Below are 18,252 nucleotides of genomic sequence, written 5' to 3' on the forward strand. Positions count from 1 at the left end.
GGTGCGGCCGTGGCCGTGGAGTGGAGTGGAGTGGGAGTGGAGTGTGTGTGCCGTGCGTGGTGCCGAGGCCGGCCACTAGCGCATACGGCCACTAGCGCACATTCCCCGGCTTGTCGCCTCCGTGGGCCAGTCCGCAAAGCACCTCCGAGACACTCTGCAACCAATGCAATGATGCACAACTCACCTGATCTCTGGCACTACTAGCCCATCGAGCGACGTGACATGCTTTGCAGGGCATGTGGTGCATCGGTCGATGGAGTATGGCGCCGAGGTCAGGCGGCAAAGCCTGTGGAGCGGCCTGCGTGGCGCTGGTTGGGTGGAGGCGTGGAACCTCCTGGGGTAGGGTGGGTGGAGCGAGGTAGTGGCAACAACCTCGCAGTGGCCACTTGTTTATGACCTTCCCACCAACATCCACACAGTCCCATGACCTTAAGTAAAAGCAAGTGACCTCGCTCCACGAGCTACGAACGTGTTCCAGCAGCGTCTGCATGCAACTTTCTTTTTTGTCGAGCGGACAAAGTCGCGCGCGCGCAGGTGGACGTCGAATGCCGCGTCCAGGCCCACCGAAGCCCGTTATCAACCCCGAACGCCGGCGATAACCGTCGCTGCCCGTGCTTCGCCGCGTTTCGCTCTGCAATTGCGTGCGCGTGCGCTCCTTTTTTGCCAGAACAGACGTTCACGCATGCCGGTGTTCGGCGGGCGATAGGATTCTTCCTCTCCAATCGCGCCCCTACGTACATGCCTTGGCGCGGAATGTATGAACTGTACTACCTGCCGAGACGTGCCGAGACTAGTCTGGTCCGCGTCGCCACCACTACCACCACTGCGAAATCACCCGTTGAGCGGTACTCATCCGCCGCTCAGGCTCATGCATGACAGACGCACATTTGCAAGGATGGAAAACACGGACATGGATGCACAGCCAGGCGGTTGACAGGCCGGGGGATGGCGGGATCCGAGCATCGTTGTGCCTCGCCGCCGCAATTGGCAGGAGGCCGCACCTGGCAGCCTGGCTCGACCGCCTGCCCACCCACCTGCCCACCATCCATCCGCCCGGTGTCGCCGCTTATCGCGGACACGACTCTTGTCGCGTCAACCTCGGGGTTCGGCGAGCGAGCTGCCCAGAAGTTAATTTTACATTCCTCGCCAGCTAATCATCATGCAAGCGCGTGCTCAATGTTCTTGGCATGGGGAGCCCGGCGGGTGGGCAAGACGAGTCCGCCCGGTGTCAGGTCACGTCGCCGGTGAGCTCGGCGCTCTGGGCCTGCGCGCACACCACCACGACGGCTGCCGGGGGGAGCGAGCATGTCTGCCCTAGGCGCCTGGGTGGGCGGCACTGGACCGCGTTCGAGAGGCTGGCTGGGCTCGCGACCGAACGCCTTGGCAGGGTCGCGGTCAATTACCATTCCATTAAGCCTTCCGTCATGCCCGGGTCTCGCGATCCAGCGGGCGCGCCCTGGGGCATGAGCGGCCTAATGAGCCTGTTATCTCGCCCTGGCTGCGGCTGCTTGCCGCAAGTGCGTGCCGCAGTTGCCGCGGGGTTCGGCGTGGCTAGGATCCAGCGAGCACTTCAGTCGTCGCTGCTGGTGGGAGGCGTTTCAGCTCGCGCCATCGCCGGCCTGCCGTCACCCCCAGCACCGGCACGCAGCTGCCCTGACGGCGTCGCCGTCGCCGTAGCGTCCAGGGCCGTGATAGCTCGTGAGACCCGGCACTCGGGTCGCCTCCCACCACCTAGCGAGCCCCCAGCCAGCCGCGGGATTCGCGCGGGTGACGACCCAAGGCGACCTGAGAGGGGGAGGGGTCACGACGCCCACCTTGTCCGGCTCGAGCTTGTCGTTGCCTGCCGTCATGCCCGCCCTGGGCACGCCCGCCGCCCCAGGCAAGCCCCTGAGGCTACCGAGCCGGTATGCTTACTGCCAGGCTCCCGAGCGAGCCGGGTGGGGGAGGCATGTGTCGAGACCCCCCCCTGGGCAGTAGCTAACCGCCGTCACGCTCACCATGGGCGTCGCGGACCTCGCTGCCGACGCCCCCATGTCGGGCGACCACCCGAGGGGCCGTCGGTACCGGCCCGTAGCGCCAAACACATGACGCCGGCCGCGGACAAGGCGATGACGGAGTGGTTCCAGTAAACCTGTCACGGGGCTAGCGGACGAGGTACGACGTTCGATCGAGGCATGCCGCAAATAGGCCATGCCGAACCGGCACAACCGCGCTAGTGGCATTATTGGCACTAACTGCCGGCCTCGGCAGGCCCACGTCGGCATGTGGAGCCAGGTCTATTCCCAGGCTTGGGTACCCCGTCGAGCTTATCACCGCGGCCTTCGGCCTTGAACGGGAGCACTTGCGGCCGCGTACTTTGACGTGCCAAAGTCACGCGCCGGTGAGTCGAATCAGAGTTCCACTCGCCATCCACGTCGACGACGACCAGTCATGAGCTCACTGTTGTCGCCCCCCCATGACTTGTTGCATGGGCAGAGGCACCGCCGTGTCGGTCTTCGGCGGTGGGTGCGGCGGCGGCGAGCGGTGCAACAGGTCCGCCCGGTTCGAAAATGGGCCATTTCCAGCCAAGTCCGGAGGATCGGATCGGGTGCCGTCGCGATAACTTGGCAGGGCGACCACGTCTTCTGGTACTGACGCGATCTGCCCCTGAGTGCATACCAGCATTGGCATGCACCGTAACTGAGTCGTGGCTTATCGCGGAGTGCCGCGGCTTTCGGCGACCCAAGGTGGGCAAGAGAGGTCCGCGGCGGTCAGCCGCCCGCCCGCCGTGTACACATCGCACATCGCAAACAATGCACACGGTTGTGTGTTCTACGCCATTCGTCGCCAGTCTGTGTACAGGGACACGGAGCGCCGGTCGTACTGCTGTGTGAATGCAGCGGCGGCGAGTCGGAGCTGCTCCACCAATGTTTTCGCAGACGAGGACGTTTCCAGCACCACCCACGGCCGTGTCGACTTGGCAGGGGTGGCGTGGGCGCGGCCGTGGAACGTGGCTCGATCGCGTTGCTGGAGCTTAATGCCGGGCTCGGCATCGTGGCCCATCCCTGAGAATCTGGACACGGCACGGCCGGCATCGAGCGGTGTTTCGCGCTACTAGACGCTAGTTGGGTAGTTGCTCCACTAACGGCCGTTTTCCAGGCCATACATGCCGAGCCATGCCGGGCTGCGTGGGAATAGTTTGCCACGTGGCGCCGGGCTCGGCAGGGCGCGGGCGCCGGACATAGTTTGCCCGCGATACGGTCGCTGATATGACGCGGCACTCGTCCGCGTCTAGATGCATCGACATGCGCGGAGATGATCAGGTCGTTGCAGGGTTGATTGTATCGTGAGAGAGACGGTCTCGGAGACGCGGACGGACCTCGGTGTTGACGGACGGCGGCGATGGTCAGGTGTTGATTACTTGGCGCATAGTCGAGCACTACTTGGTGCCTCGGCCGTAGGCACATGACGGCATGACGTCAGGGGCGATGAGGTCCGTGTGACCAACACCACGATGTTGGCGGGTGTCGACATGGTCGCTTGATGTTGTCTATAAATGGCCACCGGTACCTCCTTCTTGTCGATGCGTCACAAGACACTTGTTGAAGACTCCCCCCACCTCAAGTAAAGATAGCCATAGTAGCCTAGTCGGTGTTCGGGGTCAAGGTAGACTCAGTCCAGCCTTCGACCTTCTCCTCGTGACTTGCTCCTGTGGAGCGGTCCCCCTCTGCCCCCACTCGACGCCCCCCTCGACCAAGTATCGAGGTCGCGGCATTGCCAAGCCCCTCCCGAGTTCAGCGGGATCGGCGAGGAAGCGAGTCGAGCCACAGAGCGAGACGAAAAGCAGTCAGAGTTTGCCGGAACCGCCTAGTCAGAGTTCGAGTTCGAGCACTTGCCGATTCTAGCCACGTTCGCCACATTCAGCGAGCTCGAACCGCTCCCTGAGGCTCCGCGCGCCTTCCCCGGCTTCCCCTGTCCGAGTGGGCCCGCTAGCCATCCAGCGCGCCTACCATTCCGCGATGCACGACGACCAGTACGCCAAGCACGAGGGGTCGGGCCAAAGTCAGGCTAGTCAGGTCCGACGAGTAGGCGGTGACCATGTGGTAGCTTCTGGTGACCCGGTCGAAGGTGGTGGTTGTTTAGCCGAGATGATCGACGAGGGCCTCGACGACCTGGGCTCGATGACCGCTGCCGCCGCCGTCGAGCCGCTGGATTGCATCCGGTTGCCTCCGGTCGGCTTTTCATTAAGAGCCTTGCCTGCAGTGAACCTCGGGTCGTGCCCCTTGACAAGCGGTGTGAGCCCACCGACGACGGAGCCCCCGTCGACGGCGACAAACATCCCCGCAGGGGCTGCGACGGCGATCCCCTCCGAGTCACCCCTTGTGAAAACCTGCCAGCCTTCCGTCAGCACATCATCCACACCTTGCACTACCTCACCTTCGCACATGAGCATGATCGTCGAATGTCAAGCACGATGCCCTCGACTCGGTAGCCATGGCCCGGTTGTGGTGGATGCCTGTGACCCGGGGTCAGAGGCTACGGTCAGCCCGGCTTGCGAAGCCAGCCTCCACGTCGCCCCTCACCCTCCCACCCGCACCACCATCCCCATCCTCGCCCGTCTCGAGCAGCATAAGCGTCTGTCAACTGTCAAGAATAACATTCACCGTCCGGTCGGTGCCCCAAGGTCGATGAGAAGCATCAGCGGCGACGTCAGTGGTGAGCGGGGTGAGCATAGTGAGCAGCGGCGTACCTCCCTACCCTACCCGGCCCCCAACGGCCCACTCGCATCCACCCACCCTCGGTCGCTTCCACCCTTCGATGAGCTTCTACCACAGTCCAGCGCCACCGGGATCGACATGGCGGAGCACCAAAGCATGGTGAGGATAGAGAGGGGAGAGCCAGCCTACGGGGCAGTGAGTGAGGACCAATCGCCTCCAGCCATTAGTCCTCCGCCGCCCGCAGCCAACATCCACCACCACGCATCCATCTTAGCTGGCTGCAGACGCTACCCTCCTCGGCCTTGCCACTCCGGGTCGAATGGATGTGGATGTCGGTGAGTCAACAAGCTGGGTCGCAGTTGGTGCTGGGTTGACCTGGTCCTCAAGCGCCGCGGGCATGAGTGGGATCTCCGCCCATGTCGACACGGCGCCTCCTCTTCTCCTCCGACAGCGTGTAGGCCACAATGCTTTGCGATCATGTGGACAATCCCAGCAGTCATGTGGTGGCGGGGCTGTGGCGCAGACTTGCAGTTCCCTTCCGGTGCCCCACGGCGGCCAGTGCGCCATGGTCCAAGCCACAGGTGGTACCAAGCCATGGGCCAACCGCCACACCAGCCACCGGTCCAACGGACACCGGTTCCAGTGTCTGTGAACATCGACTGCGGCGATCAACCGAAGCGAGGCGACGTGCGATACTCGGTCGCATGAATGTTGATGCCCAGCACACACGGAGCTGCCTCCGCTTCTGCCTCCGTTGGACTCGGTCTTTCCGCCTCCGCCGGAGTGGTTTCCCGCACCGTGGCCATTGCCTGTGTCCACCCCCGAGTACGCGATACGCGGAGCGGTGGTAGTATGCGGGTGACGTGCTGCCGTCGTTGTCTTCGCGCGCCAGGACAGGGGGATGCGGAACAGGGCGAGGGTGGTCAAGAGTCGGGGGTGTTGAAGAGTCGGTGAAAGTTCAAAACATCGGACTTATTCGGGGTAGCCTCTGGCGACTGCTCCGCCGGTATGGATCGTCATGCGACCACTTGTCTGATGCTGTCTGATGTTGTCTGATGATGTGGCAGAGCCTTGGAGCGCAGCAAGTAGCAACAAGCGTCGATTCGACCGGGGCGAGGACAAGATCTCTGCTGATGACGCAGAGCAGCGGCGGTGTTAGAACGGTGCAAGGCGAAGGGGGCGTCGTCGTGGACGATTCGTTCGATTCTGCCTCCGCCCTCTGCCGCCTCCTCCGCCTACCGAGGCGTCGCGCGCGGCGTAGCACATCCGCTCGGGCATCCGTCGGAGCTCTCGGCGTCGTCGTCGTAGCCAAGGTCCGCCAAGAGGTCGAGCGTCGACAGCAGAGGCGTCGGCGGCGGGGCGGGAGCGGCGTCGGTGTCGTCGGAGTCGGGGTCCGAGTCGTGGCCGTGGTCGTGGTCGTGGCTCAGGTCCCAGTACGTGTCGCCTGCCTTGACGCCGTCGTCGCCTTCGTCGCAAGTGCCCAGGTCCCAGATCTCAGCGCCCTCGCGCGCATCACACACGAGTGCGGGCACTACGTGCGCGAGCCAGCGAGCGTGTCGACCGTGCCGTGGGGCCGCGCGGCCCAGCTTACGCCCCTTGGGGCGTAGGCTGGCGCTGGTGCTCCTGCCCGGCGGCGCCGGTGGCGAGTACGCCGTGTCGTCTACACCGTGGGCCTTTCCTCGCGCCATACGCGCCGCCACGATCCACGACGACACGACGACGGCGAAGACGAGCGGCGCGAGGCCGGCACCAACAAGGCCGTCGCCGTGGCCGCCGATGCCGTTACTCCCTCTTCCTCCTCCTGTGGCCGTCGCGTTGGGCCACATCTCTCACTGCCGGCTCGGGGTCTGGGCCAAGTACGCCTTGAGGCTGGGCGGGGGGAAGGTGTCGATGTTGCAAGCTGCGCTCTGGGTGTGTCGGCACGAGGTGGAGCTGGTTGCCAAAACGGGGCGGAGGACAGAGGCCAGAGTCGTCGCTGCTGCGCTGGTGGCCGCTACGCTGGTGATGCTTGCCGAGGCTGGGCGCATGGTGACAGTGTGTGCTTATGTAGTATGTCTATAGTGGTCTAGTAGTAGCAGTATGGGACGATGTGATGATAGGATCGTTCGACTTTGACAAATGGGTGGACGGCTGTTGAATTGTGGAGCGGGGCTAAGTTTGGCTGTGGTGGTGGTACAGCAGTGGTGGTGGTGGGTGGTGGCGCGAGGAATGACCCTGGGGCCACGTCCGTACGTCACTGGAATGCTGCAGCTACAAGCCCCGCGCCGCATTGCAGGCTGCATTGTTCTAAAGCCACCATTATCAGCAACAGCATACTGGCCTTTTGTACTCGCAGAGCTCGGACATGCGGAGGTACAGACAAAAAAAGTTGCACCATGGCGGAGAGGGTACGGCCGGTGCAGCACAGAGCGAGCGACGCAAGGCCGAGGCAGTTAGTAACCACAGTCGTCGAGGTCGTCTGCTGGAATCGGCCGGCCATGCGAAATCCAACCGACTATAGCGACGCATCGCGACGACGTATTTCTAATCACCACGTGGCTGGCCATTAATGCGGTCCTAATACCCCTTCGGCCCCTTCCTAATCGCTGGAAATACAACACCCGCGGTTCGGCACGCTCGGTGCCCTCGGCGTGTGGCACGGAAATGGGGGTCGCCAAGGCGGAAGCCTCGACCCGCCCGCCGCCTCCGCCTCCGCAACAACCGACAGTGTCTCACTCTCGCTCTCTCAGCCCAAGTGGCGTCCACCTGCATTTCCGCGGGGTCTCGTCTCTCGCCAACGCGAGGGGAGAGGGAGCATGCAGTACTACTACCTACCATGCGGTTCCAGCAAACCTTCGCCAAGTGCTGGGCGGCCCCATCTCGGCCCGGGCGTGGGTTACGCCGCCTCCTCGACGGCGTCAGCCTCGAGGAGACAAGGTTCGAAGTGTAACCGAGATCAGTCAACCATCGTGTGGCGGGTGGCTGCGTGCATCTGGATGGATCTGGATCAGACAGGCAGCCAGTGTAAGAAAACCTGCAAGGCGTTCGGGCGGTAGCCGCCACCTTGGGCTGTGGCACACGCTCGGCGTTCACGTTGGTCACCGCCACCCGTACGCCGGTGGCTGGTCGAGTCGAGGCCACCTTGACACGACGTGGCAGCGCTTGCCGAAACGTTTCCCAGTCGGTTACTGCAGCTTGCGAAGAGGCCGCAGTCATGGCAGTCCCACCCACATGGGACAAATTTTCCAGCGTGGTCGGTACACACGTGTGTGTGAGTCGTGTGAGTCGTGACCGAGGCAACTGCACGCGAATGTGGGAGATGGTGCTATGCTGTGCTAGGCAAGCACATTGCTGACATGCAGAGTGCGAGCGAGCAAAAAGCATGACAAAGGACGTGAAAGCTCGTGACTCGGTTAGTGACGTGGCGCCAAGCAAGGAGCACTGGGTATGTCGTGTGTGGTGGTGCTGTGAACAGCCCCAGCCACCTATGGCGGCGCCACGACACCATCCACCACTCGCAAACCTCGCACAAATGTACACTGACAAGTACTGCGCCAAGGTAGGTGGATGCACGCGACAAATTCCTCTGAGGGGTATGTGAGTTCCGCGGCTCCACTTGCCGCTCGCCCCCGCGCCGCGTGCAAGTTCTCAAGAACGGAGTGGCCGCACCTCACCAGGCGCGCCTGGGATACATTCCCCATGGCACAGGAAGGAACTGCAATGACGGTGAAGCTGCTCGGCTTTGCGGCTGAGCTCGTTGTCAAATCTGGGATGCCTCCCCTCGGCGGTCGGCTGCCGTGAACTGGGCCGACTTGGTGGCTGGTGATCGACACCGACCTGTCCACCACTGCCTCCTCGGACACACGGAACACTGGGCAAGTCTGCACATTGTCGTCATCCGATCTGCGGCTTCTGGATATACTCAGCCAGCCATGGTGGCGCGAAGCGGCATGTTGACTCACACTCTGACCCGAGCTCAAGCTGAGAGAGTTGATGAGGCTTACGCGGAGCCCGCGGAACAGTCCTTGGGTTGTCAATCCGCCTACGCTCCTCTGCTTTCAAGCGCCCTCTTCCTGCCGTTGACCCGCGCTCACCTGCAACATTAGCAGATGTAGCGGAAAACATACCATGGCTCGGGGCACACTGGAACGCCGAATTGGTGCCACTCTCCTCGGCACGCCGGCCTGCTCCTACCTAGTCCTGCAAGATCGCCGTGCCGTTCTCACTCAGCAAGCAAGGAATGGAGCCTCTAAACCGGCGATCATCGTCACACTACGGCCTCCGAGGCATGTGCGCCGCGCCGCGGCACGTGGTATGTCGGCAGGCAGGCCAGTGGAGCTCGCCGACTCCGGCGGGATGACTGCCTCCGGCACCCTCTTCGCGAAGGTACCCCGCTTCCAGAGGCAAGCAACAAACATCTTCCTGCCGGCTTCGTGTAATCGCGTCTACGAGGTCATTGGCGTCCCCTCGCGGAGAAAGCACATCGTCTAGACACGTTTCCGACGGCCAGCCGGTCGTCGGTGAGTTTCCGACTTGTGCGGATGAGACCTGGACTGTCGGTGGTGTGGGTATCACCCCCCCACCTTCACCAGGCGGCCGTCTGCAGTTCCCTCTCGACCCTCACTCACGAAACTGCACAAGGCCGACAGGTGTCGCCACGCCCCCTTCCCCGCCGCGGTGAGGAGAGCCGCCCACTCGTGGCGAGCACCACTGGCCGGAATGAATGACCCCGACCCACCGCCAGGCTCGGCGTGACACTCCGATGGATCGCGTCTGGCGTCCATACCCGAGTCCATCTGAAGTTGCCGACCGTGAACCGCAGCCATCTCCCACTGGACTCGATAACCCCGCACCGGAGGACCGAAGCCAAGCCAAGCCCCGCTCTGCGCAAGGAATGAATGCCTATACAAGTCGGCCAGCGGCAGGCGGCAGCCCCCGCTCTCGTCGAACAGCGACAGCTGACCAACAATCTATAACCCCGCTTCGGAGAAGCAGGACTCGGCATATACGGCACTGCGCGGAGACTTTCCAACGGTCCATGGACATGGGCTCCACCGAGGCGAGGGCGGCGACGTGCCGCCTTTGATGGCCGGCCCAACGTCAGCGGCGTACATGTACTCTACAAGCCACACCGAGCCCCGCGCCCGACCTCGTCGGGCCAAGTGCCCTCTCATCCAACATCACCCGACACCAGCGCCACCCGGTCGCCATGCCTCGCGGTGCAGCTTGCCTCAGCTACATAATCGCGCCCATCACGTTGCGGGGACCCGGGGACCCGCGCCGACGTGGGCTGGGGTGCAAGTCACCGCCGCGGCTCGGCCGGGGGCCGCGGGGGTAAGTAAGTGCGGTGTGTGGTGTAGCCGGGCCAGTTGCTACATACGACCGACCGATGCGTTGGACGTCGTTGTTGCTGCATGCATGCATTGTCTTGGAGGTGTTGTGGCTCGTAGATGCACAACACGTCTCGGTCACGCCTCGGAGCCTCGGCGAGCCAGACGCCCTCGGCGATCTTGACGTCACCGCGGCTGAGTGTATCAGTATTTTGCCCACTATCAATGGCCGACGGCCACACAAATTCGCGAGCGGCTCGGTTGAGTCAATGCATCAATCGCCTCGCTGCTCGAGACCGCGCCGCCCGTCGTCGCGACCAAGCATGCAAAGCTCGCTGAATGGAGGATTCATAGGAGTACAACAAATGCCGCTATCTCGAGGCCGCCTCTCGGCCGTGTCCTCCGGGCCGACGTCGTCGCCCAGGGTTAACTAAAATACAGTTGGCGCCAGCCAGTCTAATCTTGTACAACGAACGCGTGCTTGCCCCAGCTTGCTCAACGACGGCGGCTTGATCCGGAGCGCTTGGTGCTGCGGCCGCGCGAGACGAACAGGCCCGAGAGCCACGAGCTGAAGCCTGGCCGTTCTTCAGCGTGCGTCACGGCCGTGTGGAGCGCGAGCTCGTCGCTGGCAGAGTGGGTGCGCGCGGGGCGGATCTTGACCGCGACGCGGCGCTGCACGTCCTCCTCGACAAGCGTGTCGGTCGACGCGTTGTGGGAGCGTTCAGGCGCGAGGCGGAGCACGCCGCCGACGAGGACGGGTGAGGGCAGGTCGCTGGTGAACGCGGGGAGGAGCGACGAAGGGGTCGTCGGCGGCGTGGGCGACGCGGTGCGCAGCTGCTCGGCGTCGTCGAGCAGCTGGCGCAGCTTGGTGTTGTGGTAGCTTGCGAGCGTGTGCTCGTAGCATGCGTATGCGGGGAAGGTCTCGTCCGAGCGCGCGGGCAGGTCGTCGCGCGTGAAGGTGATGGGGTAGGTGGGCGACGTGCTCATCGTCGAGGGGGTTGGGGAGGCCGACGAGGAAGCAGCAGAAGAAGCGCCCGACGATGACGTGCGGTAGTGCTTGAAGTTGTTGTGGGGCAGGTGGATCTCGAGGCCGGCGGGACGCATGGCGGCGGTGTGGGCTCGGGGGTGTGGTGGTGGCAGAGGTAGTTGTGGTGTGATGCCCGTGGCTATCGCAAGTGACTGTTGTTGTTGTTGTTGTGATTGTCTGTGGGAAACTTCTTCCATGCATCGATGGCAAACCCTTTTATCTATCCCTCGCCCACGTCCACCTCGCGTCGAGTCGTCATGCTGCATCAAGCTGCTTACACCCCGCCGGTGCCGAGGTGACGACGCGGCCAGCGAGGCGCCAACTCTGGGCTGCTGGTAGTAAACCGACCCCGAGGCCGAGGGACCGGTGCGGGCGGCCAGGCAGGCCAGCCAGGGCCAGACGGGGTGACTGCGCCCGGCCGGCGGGCCCCGTCAGCTTTTCTTTTTTTCGCTCGCCGCGTCGGGTTCGGCTTCCTCAACCAGACGCAACCGACCAAAGCGAGCGCAACCGAGGGCGATGATGCGCTGTGCCCGCCTCGTCGCAGTACACTGCATGCATGCATGTGCACGCATCGATGCATGCATGTGTGTGGAGCTGTTGCTGTGGAAGTGAAGTGGTGGCAGTGGAAATCCCGACGCGCGCGCTCGGCCGGCCGAGCACCCCGCCGCCGGACATGTTATCCCTGACTAATCACTGTTTTGGCCTGGTTGCATGCTTTATAACCCGCCCGGAGAGTCCACTATATTATCAATGAGAGGGGTTAATAAGCCCTTGCCGGCCGGTGAGGCCAGGCGGGTACGCCCACACGTCATGCACCGTCACCTTGCACACACACGGCGTCCAGCGCGGCGGCGTGCCTCCACTCATTCCACCACGGTGGACTATCTCCACTGTGGAGGCGCGGCGTGGAGGTGGACGTCGAGAATGCTGACTAGCTGCGGCGGCGCCGAGTCGAGTCGAGCCCAGGCCCATCACTGCTAGCACTGCTGATGCACGTTTCTACGACCGACACGTTGATTACAACGACGCATGCATATGCGTTTGTTGACACGGTCTCTTGCACCGTGTCTGTTCGGGAAACCCGGCCCCCATTGTGGAGCCGCCGCAGCATGCGATGCGCCGGCGATGCAGACACACACACGACAGCGCGCGCCGAGCGGTGCTGGCACCCGGGCGGGTCCCGGCGGGCTGGCTCGCTCGCCGAGGCAACAGAGCCGTCGGTGAGCGGTCGGAAGCGAGGGCGCGGCGCGGTGGCGAACGGCACGTGGTGCACGTGGCCTCCACGCGACGCCCCTGAACGCCCGACGGACACGCCCCGGTCTCCGACCCCGCGTCCCCCGGTGGCCCCTGCACCGCATAAACCGCACCATCACGGCTCGGCTGCCGACCGTGCCCTCGCCGTCGGTCGTCTTGGCGCTTGGCGCGGCGCCGGGTCGCCGTGTGTGGTGTGGCCGGGTGGCTCAGTACGTACGCGCTGGCCATGGGCGCCGGTTTGGCTGGGCGCCGAGGCAGCGTCAAGCGTCTTGACCACCCACAGCCAGTGCAAAACCAAATGGTGCTCTCGACCGACCGCATGGGACGACTCGACACAGTCAGTTGCTGGATTACCGAGGTCGCCAAACATCACACCACATTTTCCCCCGCAATCTCGCCGCCGCCTTGCCGCCACTGCCTTCGAGATGCTTCTGAACAATGATACATGCAAACAAACTGTGAAGTGTATGGACAATGCACGATGCGATGGTTACACTCGCAACGCTAATCGTATCTGGGGTGCATGCACTGTAACCGTATCTGGGATGCAATGCAATGCAATGAGGTATGCGGTATTGTTGTCGTGGGGCATGGGGCAGGCCGTCCCAAGGTATGTAGGAGGTGCCCGATGGTGCGTGCGGCGGAGGCATGCGGGGTGCGATGGGTGTGCGTGGGGCGGGCCGGGCGGCACGGTGACTGTACGCAGCAGCGGTGGCGGCTCCGTCGTGCACGGTTGCGCGCCAGGCGGTGCGGTGGGCTCGGCTGCCCGTGCGTGCATGCGCGTGCGTGCGCGTGCATGTGCACGCATGCAGATGCATCCGAATGCAGATGCATCGAGATCGTTCTCTTGTTCGCATGCAGGCAGGTCGGCAGTCGCATGCGAGATCGCGAGATTGGCCAGCTGACTGCTGGGGGCCGACTGTGCCGTCTCGGTAGTCGCGGGCGTAGAGGGCCGCGAGCGGTCGTTGAGCGGCGGCGTCGGGGGCGGCGGCGAGTCCGACTCGCCGACCGAGGCGAGTATGCCACGGCGGCTGTTACAACCGGCGGCGCCAAGTAACGTGTGTTCTTGGGAGTGTGCGAGCGGCAAGCGACGGGGATGCGTGTGGGTGCAGACTACGACTTGCCGAGGCGCACGCGGCCGCCTGCATCGGCCCACTCGAGGAGCTCGGCGGGCATGTCGTCTGGCGAGTGGGCCGGCGAGGAGGCGGCCGAGCTCGTCGTCGAGCTCGACAGGCTGGGGCAGGCCGAGGGCGCGCGCTGGCGCCGCGACTGGGACGCAGCGTAGCCCAGGTTGAGGTTCTTGAGGCTCGCGAGCATGGCCTTGGCCTCGGCCTCGCGCTTGCGCGTGCGCTGGCGCTTGGCCTCGGCGAGCTGGTGCTCCTGGAGCACGGTGGCGAGGAGGGCCTCGTGGTAGCTCGCGAGGGTGAGCTCGTAGGCCGCGTAGCCCTCGTAGTCGAACTCTGGGGCGAAGGACGTGTGGTGCGATGCGATGGACATTGTGGTGGTGGTGGTGGCGGGGGTGGTGATGGTAGGGTCGGGTGAAGATTTGCCGGTGGCGCTGTGCGGGGTGGTGGTGAGGTCGTGTGCAGGCGTGATAGCGATGAGTAGAGGGGTGCAAGTGTGCAAGTATGCAGTGGCAACGCGAGGTGGGATATGCAGCGTCGACAAGAAGCCCGAGACACACGCAGAAATATATCCATCTCGACGCGGACGCATGCATCGGTGCATGATGTCCGGATACCCTGGGAGTCGGGGGGGGGGGCACGAGTCAAACCAACGGGCAATGCAAACCGAGTCGACGACTACTCCTCGGGCCGGAGAGTCTCCGCCGAGCCGCCCGCCGCCAGGGCTGGCTGTGGCCGAGTGCCGAGCATAGTACACCCAGGGGCCACGTACCACGCCGCTCAATGCCGCTAATGTCCACTCGCCCACGCACGTCCCTGGGTGGGTGGGCCGCCATGTCGTGCCGAACAACACACCCCCTTGCACCCCGCACGCCATGCGGGTTTGTTTGCGGGGACGCCGCTTGGACCCGTCAACGCTTGTGCTTGTGCTTATCGCGTATGGCTGGCTGGCGCCACTCGAACCATGGGACGACTGCAGCATTGTCCCATGGCGTCTATCGCCCACCTTGTTGTGCGTCTAATCAGCACTACACAATGCACTACTACGATGCATGCACCACCACGTACAATGCTTACTCATCGGTGTTGGCGCACACAACACCGCCGCGGACAAGCACCACCGAGGACAGCAGGCCAGACGTCATAGTACGCCAGCCAGCCCACGACGCGGGGTGGCGTGTGCCCCGTCACTTTCCGACCGGGGGTGACCTCTCCGCCGCCGATTACCGCGCAGGCCCGTGCCCTACCCCCGCAGGGATGTCGTATGCATGTGCACGTTCTTGGCATCGTGTAGCTACACATGATTGCTGTTGTGTGTGAGCTTGAGCATCTGCGGCCGGCGACAATAGACGAGGCGAGAGACAACACTCGTCGCGTCTGGAATCCGCGGAATACCACTGCCCAGCAAGCAAGGCCTGCTATGCCCACTGATTCACCTAGTCTCAGCGCCATGCAGCACAAGCGAGCACCGACAGCCTGTTGTCCGTGGATAATGATGCGGGAGCTACAGTAGCGCCCCACACCGCGTCATGCCCACGCCACCACCCAGTGTCTTATCTATACGGCCGTACCACCTTCCGGCATACAGACTGTGCGGTTGCTTCGCGCTAGTGGCCCCGCGACGCATCCACGACGCTGAATCAATCAATCTGCGGAATGCTAGCGAGCGGCCCGCCGGCCCGTACCGCACAGTATGGTGGTTCCTCGGCCATTGGCACGCGGGCTACAACCCGGGGCCCACCCATTGCCGCAAGCCGGTGCCGCATGCCGCATGCAATGTACCTTTCGGCGGGCCCGACGAACACTGCCTGCCTGCACTCAGCCTCCTCGCTCTGCGCGTACCGCGGGGCGGGGCGTATCTCGGACACGACCCGGCGACCGACACACGCTCCCGCTGAATGCAGCACCACCACGCCGCGTGCCTTCATTCATTGTCTGCACGCTAGTTTCTCACGGGCACACGAGGCGCGTTGGGCGGCGACGCGCTACCCCGGTGGCGCGGGTGGCTTGTCGCGTCGCGTGTGTTATGTCCTTGTGTGCCCGACCGGCAGGAATGACATGGCATCAGATGCATAGCGACGCGCGCCGCACATGACTTCTGTAGTGTGGGTCGCCTGACCCGCGACAAGGTTTCAGAGGCCCGTCCGCAAACCCTCTTGCGACACAATCCATAGCCCGTCTCTATCGTATTGTACACAACCTAACCCTACTCTTACTCCTACTCGACCTTCTTGACCTCGCGCGAGACGAGGTGGTCGAACACGCGGCGAAGCATGAACGGCGAGTCTTTGGGGGTGCGGGTACGCTTGGGCGAGGAGAAGTCGATGGCGGTGAGGCCGAAGCGGGGGATATGGCCCGTCGTCCACTCGATGTTGCTGGGGGTATTAGCACCGACACTGTGGTGGAGATCACAGGCGCTCCACGCTCGGCTTCGCCTCGCGCTTTAGTCCACTCACTCAAGCAAGCTCCAGCACATGTATCCCGTGATCGGGATCTTGTCGTCGCGCACAGCGAGCGCCAGCTCGCGGATATACCCCGCGTAGAACTGCTGGCGCTGGATGTCGCCGACGTGGCATGCCTCCTCGGTCGTCATCTTGTACTCCTGGTCCACTGCGAAGCCGTTCTCCGTCACGATGATGGGGATGCCGAGCTTGCGCGTGTAGCGGTTATGGATGTGGCGCAGGAGGCGGCGGAAGCCCCAGGGCACGTCGTACGGGTGGCCGTCCTGGCCCTTGTTGCCGATGACCTGCCCGTTACGCTCCTTGACGCGCTCCTGCAGCCCGCGCGTCCGCTTCCACTTGTCCGCCGTCTCGTAGTCGAACCACTTGCCGGTGGCATAGCTCGTGGAGTAGTGGTTGATCCCGAAGAAGTCGACCTTGCCCGCCGCGGCGTTCACCACCGCCCACTGCGCGTCCGTGAAGCTCAGGTGCTCCTCGCCGAACCGGTCGATCGCGGTGCGCGGGAAGAAGCCGAGGTAGATCGGGTCCGCGTACATGCCCAGCATGTGGTCGACGGACGCGTGCGCCGCGGCGCGGGCGGCAGGGTCGGCGTCGTCGATGGGCACGCAGATGTCAATGTTCTGGGTGTGTGAGCCGGCTTGCCTGTCGCGCTCTGCCGACTCGGCCGCTCCGCGGCCTCGCCTCCTCGCCACTCACCAGCGTAATGCCAATCTCGCCGCCCTGCTTGGCCCTAAACTCGCGGTCGTAAAGCTCGACAGTGTACGCATGGCACAGCACCAGGCCACGCACGAACGCGGCGTGCTCCTTGTCGGTCCAGCGCCCCTCCTTCATGTACGTCGCGTTGAAGAGCGTGTACACGAGCGGCTCGTTGATCGTGATCCAGTGCTTGACGCGGTCGCCAAAGCGCTCAAAGCACACGCGGGCGTAGTTGACAAAGTCGCGCACAATGTCGTCGACGGACTCGAAGCCGTTGTACCGCTGCTCGAGGGTGTACGGGTGGTCCCAGTGGAAGATGGTCGCGAAGGGGGTGATGTCTTGGTCGAGGAGGCCGTTGATCTGGCACCCGAGCGTCAGCGAGGGTGCGCGAGCGAGCCGGCACCGAGTTCGTCGGCGGGCTACTCACCAAGTTGTCGTAGTACTCGACACCCTTCTCGTTGACGGGGTCCTCCGCCCCTCCATCAGGAATGATACGGCTCCACGCCAGGCTGAAGCGGTAGGAGTTCATGCCGTACTTCTTGAGCAGGGCAATGTCCTCCCGCCACTGGTGGTACGAGTCGCACGCGATCTTGCCGTCGCCGCTCTCCCCGAAGCGGGGGTCATCGTTCATCAGCACGTCCCAGTTGGACGCGCCCTTGCCGTCCTCGTCCCAGCCGCCCTCGATCTGGTACGCGGCGGTCGCGGCCGCGAACCAGAAGTCGCGCGGGAGCGTGTCCTTGAGGCTCGCGTCGGCCGTGATGAGCTCTTCGGGGCGCGGGGTGATTGTCATTGTCGGGGTGGTGGTACTTGGCGACATGGTGCCGGGTGTGAGTGTTTATGAAGACGAGATACTGCCGGCCGGTTGACGATGAACGCCGACCCGGCCCAGCAGACGGGGTCGGACATTGTTCACCTCCTCAGCCCAGCTCAGCTCAGCTCGGCCCAGCTCAGCAGTCCAATGCTACGGCCACCAGCTGATGGCACGCACATTATTCACCTCGGCACGCACATTCCCCATGCAAAAGGTGCGTGTCTGGAGAGCAGTACCCCCGCCGGGGTGTCCATGGGGTTGGGTTGCAGGACGACAGTGAGTGACGAGAAGAGGAGCTTGGGGTCTCTGCCCGTCGGCTCGGCCCCGCACGGTGGTGGGCCAACGCCGTATCGATAACGCCGTATCAGGGACGAGCGAGGGCACGGACGGCCGGTTTGGATCCGACCGCCTCGACTGCCGGCGCGTGACTCTTGACTTCTCTGCACACGACTATGCATGTGACTTGTGTGGCGCAGAACGCAGAGTGGACGGCTGCATGCACCACCTTGTGTGCTAAGGCTGGGGTTGGAGACTGGGAAGTGTGAAGTTGGAGGTGTGGTGCGGGGGCCTGGTGCGGCTTGCCGAAGTCGGGAGTGGCCGAGTCGGTCCGTCTTCGGCGTCGTGGCGACTCCTCGCACTAGCCACAGTGCTCCTCGTCTTGCCTCCACCCACTCGAACATGTCGCTGCGTCAACGTACCTACGTCAAACAGGCACACGACACCACCGCGGCCGATCACGCGCACAGCCCATCCGAGCGAGCCGCGAGCAACCGCCCCGAGCCGACTCGGACTCCCTCCGTCCACCACCCGCAAACAACACCCGACCATCGCGAGGTCGCCGATACTCGCTCCAGTCGGACATTAACTCACGCAAG

At 63.9% G+C, this 18,252-nt stretch overlaps 4 protein-coding genes across 4 annotated transcripts; all 4 read right to left on the reverse strand.

Annotated features, from left to right (window-relative positions):
• Positions 1-5,932: 5,932 nt before the first annotated feature.
• Positions 5,933-7,074, reverse strand: LOC62_02G002616 (uncharacterized protein; the record flags this gene model as incomplete). The annotated part of the gene is made up of 2 exons (XM_062769128.1): positions 5,933-6,498; positions 7,014-7,074. 2 exons carry the CDS (start codon positions 7,072-7,074, stop codon positions 5,933-5,935), a joined length of 627 nt encoding a protein of 208 aa, XP_062625112.1.
• Positions 7,075-10,501: 3,427 nt separating this feature from the next.
• On the reverse strand, positions 10,502-11,110 carry LOC62_02G002617 (uncharacterized protein; the record flags this gene model as incomplete). The annotated part of the gene is made up of 1 exon (XM_062769129.1): positions 10,502-11,110. The coding sequence occupies one exon, from the start codon at positions 11,108-11,110 to the stop codon at positions 10,502-10,504; it is 609 nt and encodes a 202-aa protein (XP_062625113.1).
• A 2,290-nt stretch (positions 11,111-13,400) lies between these two features.
• On the reverse strand, positions 13,401-13,784 carry LOC62_02G002618 (uncharacterized protein; the record flags this gene model as incomplete). The annotated part of the gene is made up of 1 exon (XM_062769130.1): positions 13,401-13,784. One exon carries the CDS (start codon positions 13,782-13,784, stop codon positions 13,401-13,403), a length of 384 nt encoding a protein of 127 aa, XP_062625114.1.
• Positions 13,785-15,629: 1,845 nt separating this feature from the next.
• On the reverse strand, positions 15,630-17,383 carry BGL1B_1 (Beta-glucosidase 1B; the record flags this gene model as incomplete). Its single annotated transcript, XM_062769131.1, has 4 exons — positions 15,630-15,786; positions 15,868-16,490; positions 16,567-16,926; positions 16,994-17,383. 4 exons carry the CDS (start codon positions 17,381-17,383, stop codon positions 15,630-15,632), a joined length of 1,530 nt encoding a protein of 509 aa, XP_062625115.1.
• Positions 17,384-18,252: the final 869 nt, after the last annotated feature.

This window comes from Vanrija pseudolonga, chromosome 2 (genome assembly GCF_020906515.1).
Source record: "Vanrija pseudolonga chromosome 2, complete sequence".
In the NCBI taxonomy this organism is placed as follows: Eukaryota; Fungi; Basidiomycota; class Tremellomycetes; order Trichosporonales; family Trichosporonaceae; genus Vanrija; species Vanrija pseudolonga.